This window comes from Rana temporaria, chromosome 4, assembly GCF_905171775.1.
Source record: "Rana temporaria chromosome 4, aRanTem1.1, whole genome shotgun sequence".
Taxonomy (NCBI): Eukaryota; Metazoa; Chordata; class Amphibia; order Anura; family Ranidae; genus Rana; species Rana temporaria.
The window spans coordinates 234,770,397-234,781,342 of record NC_053492.1 but is presented as its reverse complement, the minus strand read 5'-3'; the positions used below and the strand labels follow the sequence as shown (position 1 = coordinate 234,781,342).

Sequence of the window (10,946 nt, the reverse complement as noted above, 5' to 3'; positions counted from 1 at the left end):
AGTCATAGAAACTTAAGAGTATAGTTAACAGTGTAGCTGTAAGATGTGTAACCAGGCAGTGGGTCCAGAGGAAAGGAGGGCTCGCTCTACATGTTACGCGTTGTTAAAACCCTTCCTCAGGAGCATAGACATGTAAATAGAGTTGACCGCGTAGACAATCTGGGGCAGATCCACAAATAAATTACGCCGGCGTATCTATTGATACGCCGCGTAATTTCAAAGTTCCCGCGTCGTATCTTTATTTTGTATCCACAAAACAAGATACGACGGAATGAGGGATCGATCCGACAGGCGTACGCCGTCGGATCGGAGGTGTATATTTACGCTGGCCACTAGGTGGCGTTTCCGTCGAATTCCGCGTCGAGTATGCAAATTAGCTAGATACGGCGATCCATGAACGTACGTCCGGCCGGCGCATTTTTTTATGTCTCTTGCGTTTGGCTTTTTCCGGTGTATAGTTATAGCTGCTATATGGTGGCGTACTCAATGTTAAGTATGGCCGTCGTTCCCGCCTCAAAATTTGCATTTTTTACGTTGTTTGCGTAAGGCGTTCGCGAATAGGGATTTGCGTAGAATGACGTCACCGTCGTAAGCATTGGCTTGTTCCGGTTTTATTTCGAGCATGCGCACTGGGATACCCCCACGGACGGGGGGGGCTCAAAATTACAGATCAATCAGCAACAAACCAAATTCACCTGTCTAACAGTAAGCATTAAAAACAGAGGTTTAGTTGCACGCATTTGTAAATACATGTGTAAGCTGCAGGCCCCTTCAAGTCTCTCAGTGTACTGCAGTCCTAACTATACCATTTTAAAGTCTCCTCAATGGAAGCACATGTATGCTGATGAATAGATAAAGGGCAGGTGACCGGGGGTAGCCCAGCCCTCCTTAAAGTGGCACGAGCACACCAAACACCCAGCGCCTAGAAGCAAAGGTGCTGGTGCGTTGCCTGACCACAATGGCACCATGCAAAAAACAAATGCACACACCAGCTAAACTGTTTACTATACGCTTTTGAGTTTTCTATGACTAAACTGTATTATGTTAATACTATTGTGATAACCTGTGTGGACCAGTTATCGATTTAATTTTTGATTTTATATTTGTACCTGCTTTTTATGACACCTGTATAAATACAATACCTCTAGTTTTTTACTATAATTACTTAAGCAACTATTCCCCAGAATGAGCGAGTGTAAGCTTTATAAACAGTTCATCATAGCCAAGCGCCTTCAGTCCCATTACTCATTTTGTTGTCCTTTGCTGAATTATGTGGAGTTCAAAGATATCCTCTATGACGGGTGACTAAAACTAAACTGCATATTCAAGATTAAATCGAACCAGTGTTTGCAGAGGTGTAGAATACCCGATTTATCTCTTGAATTAGTGCTCTTTTTAATGCATGAGAGTACTCTGTAAGCTTTGTTGAAAGTAGCTTGCTATTGCCAAGATTGTGAGCTACAATAACCCCAAATCTTTTTCCAACACAGAATAATCTGCATGAGTATTATTTCAATATCAAACCTTACCTACCGTGTAGCTGCCGATTCCACAATTGTATCAAAGTTGAACTGTAACATTGCTATTGTACATCCTATGGTGAATTTATTTCCCTGCATAATTTGGCATCATCGAACACTGAAATTGAACTCTTAATACCAACTTCAGTTTCAATAATAAATGTTAAAAACAGTATTAGTCCCACGTGCAAATATTTTTTCTATGTTGTATTGAACGGTATCAGGTTGCCTTAGATGTATGTTGACATCTAGTAGAAGTTTAGGGCCAATATAGCTTGTTTACTTATGTGATTTGATATCTACCTCTGTCCACCCTTCTTGTTTAGTGCTAGTTAGTTCAGTCCTAGTTGGACCCTCCCCATTTCTTCCATTTTCCCTCAGTGTCAGTTCTTTGCAGAGACAGGGCTTAGGAAAGTCCTTGCCTGTGGAGGGTACCAATTCAGTAGGTAGCCATATTGTCCAGACAGACTAGGTTTAAGGAGGTATATCAATGTATAAAGTGGAATTTGAAACAAAAAAACACTAAGATGACAGATTTCTAAAACCTTTATACTCTGCTGCACCTATTGTGCAGTTCTTGTGCCCAAGTACAGTGAGGGAGAAAAAAGTATTCGATTCTCTGCTGATTTTGTACATTTGCCCACTGACAAATATAATAAACCTACCATTAAAAATTATAGACTGATCATTTAAAGTGAGAGAAAGAACAAAAAAAATCAAGAAAAACACATTTAAAAAAAAAAAAAGTTATAAATGATGTGGAGATGCGACCCTGTATCACAGTTGCATATCAGCAGTAAGCTCTGCCCGGCAGACAGAAGTTAGGAGGAAGCCATTTCAGCACAAAGCTGCAAGCACAGGAGGTGCCGAGTGTAAGGTCTGGGGAAGACAGACTAAAGGCTAAAGTGAAATGCCTGAGCAGGGGTGCTGTGTTTTAGCCAGGAAGGCTGAACGGCGTTTGTTCTGAAGCAGTACTGTAATGCTGAATACCACTGAGGGAATCTGTTTTTAACTTTTTTTTTTTTTAAAGTGGACAAAACCACCCGTGAAACGGAGAAAAGGGAGTGGTGGTGTCCTTAAAGCGCTACACCTGACATTTTAATGAGTGAAATACGTATTTGACCTCTTCGCAAAACCCAACTTCATTCTTGGTAGCAAAACCCTTGTTGGCAGCAAAAAACCTTTGTTGACAATTACAGAGGTTAGACGTTTCTTGTAGTTGGTCACCAGGTTTGCACATATCTCAGGAGGGATTTTGTCCCACTCCTCTTTGCAGAGCCTCTCAAAGTCATTAATGGTTTTGAGGCTTATGTTTGGAAACTCGAACCTTCAGCTCCTTTCACATATTTTCTATGGGATTAAGGTCTGGAGACTGACTAGGACATTTAAGGACCTTAATGTGATTCTTCTTGAGTGACTCCTTTGTTGCCTTGACTGTGTTTTGGGTCATTGTCATGCTGGAATACCCATCCATGACCCATTTTCAATGCCCTGGCTGAGGGAAGGAGGTTGTCACCCAAAATCTGACAGTACATGGCCCTGTTCATCGTCCCTTTGATTCAGTGATGTTATTCTGTCGCCAAGCACACCCCCAAAACATACGTTTTCCACCTCCATGTTTGACAGTGGGGTCATAGGACAGCATTCCTCCTCCTCCTCCAAACACGGCGAGTTGAGATGATGCCAAAGAGCTTGATTTTGGTCTCATCTGACCACAAAACTTTCGCTCAATCCTTCTCCGAGTCATTCAGATGTTTATTAGCAAGTTTCAGACGGGCCTGAACATGTGCTTTTTTGAGCAGAGGGGCCTTGCAGGCACTGCAGGATTTTAGTCCTTCACGACATAGGGTGTTACCAATTGTTTTCTTGGTGATTATGGTCCCAGCTGCCTTGAGATCATTGACAAGATTCTCCCGTGTAGTTCTGGGCTGACTCCACGAGGTGAGATCTTGCATGGAGCCTCAGACCGAGAGAGATTGACAGTTTTGCGTTTCTTCCATTTGCGAATAATTGCACCAACTGTTTTCAACCTCTCACCAAACTGCTTAGCGATTGTCTTGCAGCCCCCATTCCAGCCTTGTGTAGGTCTTCAATCTTGTCCCCATATCCGTGGACAGCTCTTTGGTCTTGGCCATGATGGAGAGATTGGAATCCGATTGATTGCTTCCTGTTGACTGCCTTAAAGAGTGCTCCTAATCTCAGCTTGTTACGTGTACAGAAGTAACCTGGGAGCCAGAAATCTTGCTGATTGAAAGGGGATCAAATACTTATTTACAGCCTTAAAATGCAAATCAATTTCTAACTTTTTTGTAATGCGTTTTCTGGATATTTTTCTCTCACTGTTAAAATAAACCGACCGTTCAAATTATAGACCAGGGATATGCAATTAGCGAACCTCCAGCTGTTGCAAAACTACATCACGCCTCTGTCTCTGGGTGTCATGCTTGTGGCTTTCAGAGTCTTTCTATGCCTCATGGGACTTATATTTCTGCAACAGCTGGAGGTTCGCTAATTGCATATCCCTGTTAGACTGAATTTCTTTGTCAGTAGGCAAACGTACAAAATTAACAGGGGATCAAATGCTTTCCCCCCCCTCACTGTAAGCTCATGGTTTTTGTCCGCACTGAGCACATGCTGCATTATAGACTCTAAGATCTGTAGTTGAGGATAAATTGCAGCCTTCTATAAAATTCTCCTGCGTTTACTCTCTTATTATGAGCAAATATTTGCAGTTTGAAATCTAATACTTAAAAATATCCATTTATTTTTTACGGTTACCAGGTTAGAGTTACAGAGGAGGTCTCCTGCTAGAATTATTGCTCTCGCTCTGACGATCGTGGCGATACCTCACATGTGTGATTTGAACACTGTCTACATATGCGGGCGCGGCCCACTCTAAACAATGGTACCGGATGATGCCTGCAGTTGCGGACATCATCTCTGTATAACCCCCAAAAATCGAGGACGCATATGGGCGTATGCTCAGCGGGAAAGGGTTAAATCTCCATTTCCTCTGAAGCCCAATCTGCGTTCAAATTGGGCTCCAGAGGCTACCGGCTGTGAGGAAGCGATGTGACGCCTCCTCACCACCTGTTTTAACACAATTTTTGCTTATAAATGCGCCTCAATTGCTTGCATTGTGGCACTTCCCCATTTGCTCCAGTGTGTAGTGTCCGTCGGGCTTGCCACCTGCTCATTACTTAATGTTTGGTAAACTTTGGCAAGCGCATGAAGTGAAGCATTGTGCCAATGGGATTTAAACACCCCTGTCTGCTGACTATTGCAGTTTAATGGGGGTGGTTGGTGAACGGAAAAAAAAGGCTGAGCCACCTTTTTTCAACCAAACCCCATCCACACGTCTTAATGAAGCCTTATGCATAACTTGTGACAGACCGCTATTCTACTCATATTTGCAGTAGTGTTCATAAGCTGTCAGGCACCATGACCTCTCTGGCTTGCAGATGAGCTTATATCACATCCACATAAAAGCTGAAGCTAAAGGTCAGCATTACAAAATGTAAACAAACCCCCTGCAGGTATAGGAGATGGGAATGTGCTTCAAAGCATGTGTTCTGAGTGCGGTTTCAGCCCTGTCCTGTGACCAAAGTCGTTAGGAAACCAATACACATGGGTATTCTGGATGGAAAAGCCGAGTTAGGCTTACCGGTAACTCCTTTTCTGAGAGTTTTCCAGGACAGCCCATGAGACCTAGGGCTCCTCCTACCAGGACAGGAAACACGTTAACCCCCACCAGATAAAAGGGCGGTCCTCCAGGCCCCATGCCAGTCTTCTCGAGAACCGTAGGACTACCCTGAAAAACATATGCATTAATAACACATAACTTCCATACAACAAAACCGGGTGGGAATCCGGCTGTCCTGGAAGACTCTCAGAAAAGGAGTTACCGGTAAGCCTAACTCAGCTTTTCTCTCAAGCGTCTTCCAGGACAGCCCATGAGACGATGAGCCAGAACTTACCAGTCTAGGGTGGGACAACTGCCTGAAGGACCTTTCGACCAAACGCCTGATCTTGAGCTGATAGCAGATCCAGGCGATAATGCTTAATAACGGTCGAGTAACTGGACCATGTGGCAGCTTTACAGATTTGTTCCGGTGAAGCACCAGCCCTCTCAGCCCAAGACGCAGCCAAAGCCCTTGTTGAATGCGCTGTAACAAAAGGTGTGGGAACTTCTCTGATTTTATAGGATTCTGAGATTGCCTGCTTGATCCATCTAGCCAATGTGGCTTTAGATGCACCTTTACCTTTGTGTGTACCTGAAAATAGTACAAATAAAGCGTCTGTCTTCCTGAAGGTCTTGGTGACCTCTAGATATGCAAGAAGGGTTCTTCTTACATCCAAAAAACTAAATTTCTTTTCCTGATCACCCTGTGGTGAACTACAAAAGGATGGCAGTACAATGTCCTGTGATCTGTGAAATGTACTAGCTACCTTAGGCAAAAAACCTGGATCAGTTTTTAATACAACTCGATCCTCCAGAATCGTGAGGAAAGGCTCCCTCACTGATAAGGCCTGTAACTCGCTTACTCTACGAGCTGAGGTAATAGCTACTAAAAAAATTGTTTTTAAGGTAAGTAGTTTAACAGAAATATCCTCTAAAGGTTCAAAAGGAAACTCTACCAGAGTTTGAAGTACCAGGGACAGGTCCCAAGTTGGACAACTTCTTACCACTACTGGCCTGGCCCTTGAAATGGATTTAAAGAATCTAGCTACCGTGGGATTTTCCAAAAGAGAAAACTGGAGGAAAACGCTGATAGCTGCCGCCTGTACCTTCAAGGTACTAACTGAAAGACCCTTGTCGACACCCTCTTGAAAAAAATCCAAAATAGAAGGAACATCATGCGTTGATCTTTGGTTTTCAGACAACCATGAATTAAACTTTTTCCAAACTTTGGAATAAATGGCTCTAGTGACTGGTTTTCTGCAATTTACCAAGGTTTTAATCACCTTGTCCAAAAACCCCTGAGCCTTCAGTATCTTTTCTTCAGATACCAAGCTGTTAAGCTTAATAAAACCACCTGTGGGTGTGACACTGGACCCTGCGACAGCAAGTCCTCTCTGTTCTGAAGTCTCAGTGGAGGCTCCGAGACCAGAGACTGTAGCAGGGAAAACCATGGCCTCTTGGGCCAGAAGGGGGCGATCAAAATAAGGTCTGTCTCTTCTAGGAGAAACTTCCGGAGTACTTCCGGAATGAGTCTGATCGGCGGAAAGGCATAGCAAAGGTCGAAGGGCCATGGATTTGCCAGGGCATCTATCCCCAGAGATCGATCCCCTGGGTTTAGAGAAAAGAACTCCTCTGTCTTGCGGTTGTCCTGATTCGCGAACAAATCTGCTTCGGGACAACCCCATTTGTTGGTGACCTCCGCAAAGACTTCTGGATGAAGTGACCAATTGTCTCGCTCCACCCTGTGGCGACTGAGGTAGTCTGCCAGACTGTTTTGTGTCCCCTTCAGGTGCACTGCTGAAATTGAGCCTAGATTTACTTCTGCCCAGGACAACATTTCTTGTGCTATTTCTTGAAGAATTCGACTCCTCGTGCCTCCTTGTTTGTTGAGGTACGCCACTGTCGCAATGTTGTCTGACAGAATCTGGAGATTGTGACCCCTGATCTCCGATTGAAAGGCTTGCAGGGCTCTGTGAACCGCTAGCAGTTCCCTCTGGTTCGATGAAGATCTTGCTTCCTTCGAGGACCATTTTCCCTGTGCGACCTGATCTTTGAGGTGGGCTCCCCATCCCCAGGCGCTTGCATCTGTCGTGATCCTCTTGGATATCGAGATGGACCATGGCAGGCCTTTTGTTAGGTGCAGATTCTTTCTCCACCACCACAAACTTCTCTTTACCTTGGTAGGTAACCAAACTTTTGACTCTAGGGACCTGGCGTCCCCATCCCAATTTTCCAGAAGGAATCTCTGCAATGGTCTCTGATGGAACCTTGCCCATGGTACCGCAGGGAAACACGAGGTCATGAGACCTACCGTCCTTGAAATTTCCCTCAGCGAGACCAACTGATTGGTCTGTAAGGCTGACACTGCTTGCACCATCTTGGAGACCTTTTCTTCTGGGAGAAAAACTTTTTGGACTACTGAGCAAAAGTCGTAACCCAGGTACTTCACCCTCTGGGCTGGATCTAGGGAAGATTTTTCCCTGTTTATCAGCCAGCCCAGGGACTGAAGAAAGTCTAGCACAGTCTGGAGATCTGCTAGTAATTTTTGGTGAGATTCTGCCACTATTAATAGGTCGTCCAGGTAAGGGATGATAGTTATCGCCTTTAACCTTAGTGGAGCCAGCGCCTCCCCCAATACCTTTGTGAAGATACGAGGGGATGAGGACAGACCGAAGGGGAGGGCCTGAAATTGAAAGTGCCTGATTTCCGTTCCCATTTTTACCGCTATTCTCAGGAATTTCTGGAAAGCTGGGTGGATCGGGACATGGATCGGGACATGTAGGTAAGCATCCCTTAGATCCAATGTGGCCATAAAACAGTTTGGGTAAAGCAGATTCTTGATAGAGAACACTGTCTCCATCCTGAAGTGCTTGTACCTGATCGATCGATTTAGAGATCGAAGGTTCAGAATGAGCCGATACTTCCCTGACGGCTTTCTGATGACAAAAATGTGGGAATAAAACCCTTTGTTCTGATCTGACCGGGGAACAGGAATCAGGACTTTTTGGTCTAACAATTCTCCTACTTGGAGACCCAGAGCTCTTGCTTTCTCCCGATCTTTGGGAGGAGAGGTGATCAAAAGACGTTCTGGTGGCTGGCAGGAAAACTCTAGTCTGTACCCATTTGCCACCAGATCCAGGATGAAGGGACTTGAGGTGACAGCTGCCCATTGTGGGAGAAAGGCCTTCAATCTTCCCCCCACTGGCAGAAGCTGGTCATTGTGGTTTGGCGGGTTGCTGAGGTGTGTTAAATAAAACACCTCCTCTACCTTTGCCTTTGTATCCGGTCCAATGTTTCTTGGGCCTATTGTCTTTTTCTTTAGGACCCTGTTGCCATGGCAGGCCTTTGTTTTGGCCACGAAAAAAATTTCTTCCAGTCTGTTTTTTCTTTTCTGGAAAGGCCTTTTTCCTATCGGCCGTACGTTCCAGAGCCTCCTGCAGACCTGGGCCAAAAAGATGCTCCCCTGTCAGCGGCAGCGCACATAATCTTAATTTAGATGCTGCATCCCCAGACCATGTTTTAAGCCAAACACTTCTTCTGGCTGAGTTCACCAAAGCTGAAGTCATCCTTACTGATTCTGCAGAAGAATCAGCCAAAAACCCCACAGCACTAAACAGGAGAGGAAAGGATTTTAAAATCTCTTCCCTAGAAGTACCTGCCAAAAGATGGGTTTGGATTTGTGTAAGCCATTCCTCCAAATTCCTGGCTACACAAGTGGAAGCTAAGGCTGGTTTGAGATTCCCCATAGTTGAATCCCAAGCTCTATGAAGGAGGACGTCACATTTTTTGTCCATAGGATCCTTAAGCGTACCCATGTCATCAAACGCCAGGTCCGAATTTTTTGAAACCTTTGAAAGAGGAGCATCTAACTTAGGGTTTTTGTTCCACGGTAGCGCTGCGTCCTCATCAAATGGAAACCGTCTTTTTAGGTTACCAGAAAAGAAAGGTTTTCTCTCTGGATTCTCCCACTCCAGTTTGATCGTATCAAGGAGGGAATCGTGCACTGGAAAGTTTTTACTTCTCTTTTTGTGCAACCCTTTGTACATAAGGTCATGTTTGGACATTTGTACCTCCTCCTCCTCCATTTCAAGGGTAGTATAGATGGCTTTTAACAAGTTATCCACATCTTCTAAAGACAGTTTAAACCTTGAGCCCTTAGAGGATACTCTATCCCTAGTCTCTGTATCTGACCCTGAGTCTTCCGGAGAAGAATAGGTAGATTTGGCTTCAGCCTCAGAGTCTTCACTCTCTACGCTCACCTGTGGGGTGCTAGCCACTGAAGCCTTTCTTTTTGAAGATGTACCCTGTTGGGGAGCCTGCATTTTGTCAATTAGATTTCTAAATGAACCAAAAGTAGAAACAAGCTCATCCCTGACCGAAGTCAACATTTTTTGACATGAGGTCACTGGGTCATCCTTCACTAAAGCATCTATACATGTGCGACAAACTGCTTTGTTCCAAGAGGAGCTCAGTTTGTTACCGCACACTTTCTCTTATGTGGCTGCGCTTGGGATTTTTCCTGGGTCTTGCCCTGGAAGACATAAAATAAATAACCCCCATAAGTAACAAACCACAAATAAATACTCCATCACCACGTGCAGGAGAAGGGAAAGTGTGTCCCCTAACACCAAATCCTATGATTGGGAGGGGGGGGGGGGGGGGAGAACACTCATCAGGATAGCAAAAAAAGTCCATACTTAAAGCTTACCTGAGAGGTGCTGGTGTTGGAGGCTGCATCTGCCTGAGAAGGAACTGCAGGAGAATCCATGCCGCCCAACTGGTATTCCAACAGCCTGTGCTGCTTCTACCAGCGATCACCAGTCAGCCATTTAAAGCTACTTTTTCGCGCCGTTTTGGAGACTGGAACCGCGTCTCCGGCGCCCGATGATGACGTCATATGACCCGGAAGCGACCCCTCCGGATCTTCCTGTGGGCCAGCTTGGAGCGCAGAAGCTCCGCCCCTCCAGCGCCAGTGACTTCCTGGAATCCTAGCACGAGACAGCCATGCTGTGTGTGGGACCCGTCACCACCAAACGGCTGCAGCTTTTGCCAAGACGCTAGGGACCTGACGCCATCCCGGTCCTGGCCCTCTCCAGGCACAGAAAAAAAGAGCCGCAGATTACCACCTCTCCAGTGGACACTGCACATGGCATGGAGGTTAGTTTTTAAAAATGAGCACATACCCCATAACAGCCGTTAGAGCCTCTGCTCATGAGACCTAGGGGACCAGGTTCCTTGAAACATGTTACCCCCCGTCCGGAGGAAACACTAATACTGGCATGGGGCCTGGAGGACCGCCCTTTTATCTGGTGGGGGTTAACGTGTTTCCTGTCCTGGTAGGAGGAGCCCTAGGTCTCATGGGCTGTCCTGGAAGACGCTTGAGAGAAAACCTTGTCTCCCCCCTCTTCCTCTATATAGGTTAAAATGTAAACAATGGCAAAGCCTTACCTTAAAAGCCTTATCACAGGTTTCATTTCACTTTAATTAGTTCATTTGGGCCAACTATTTCCATTACTTAGAAAAATACACTGTCAGTATACAGCACTTTGTTCCAGTAGCCATACAAGGACTTCCCGCTGCTCAGCCATTAACTTTGGATTTTTATGAATGAATACAAGGCTTCCTCTGACAATATCCACCCACTTGTTCACCTCAGCCAGTCAATCTCCCCTCAGCTTCCTGTAAATGGCACAGCAGCACTCAGCCCAACTAAATTTTGTTCTGGGAACAGAATGGGAAGTTCC

At 45.2% G+C, this 10,946-nt stretch overlaps 2 protein-coding genes across 2 annotated transcripts in view; both read right to left on the bottom strand.

Annotated features, from left to right (window-relative positions):
* Window positions 1–10,946, bottom strand: part of BCKDHB (branched chain keto acid dehydrogenase E1 subunit beta) — a 237,392-nt gene that overhangs the window by 48,413 nt on the left and 178,033 nt on the right. The window lies entirely within an intron of this gene.
* Window positions 5,226–8,403, bottom strand: LOC120937065. The gene is made up of 2 exons (XM_040350007.1): window positions 5,498–8,403; window positions 5,226–5,331 (listed from the first exon to the last, which is right to left on the bottom strand). The coding sequence occupies exon 1, from the start codon at window positions 8,370–8,372 to the stop codon at window positions 5,502–5,504; it is 2,871 nt and encodes a 956-aa protein (XP_040205941.1). The 5' UTR covers window positions 8,373–8,403; the 3' UTR covers window positions 5,226–5,331; window positions 5,498–5,501.

Coding starts and splice junctions, on each gene's coding strand:
- LOC120937065 (XM_040350007.1), bottom strand. CDS start 8,372: ATGGGCAGCTGTCACCTCAAGTCCCTTCATCCTGGATCTGGTGGCAAA.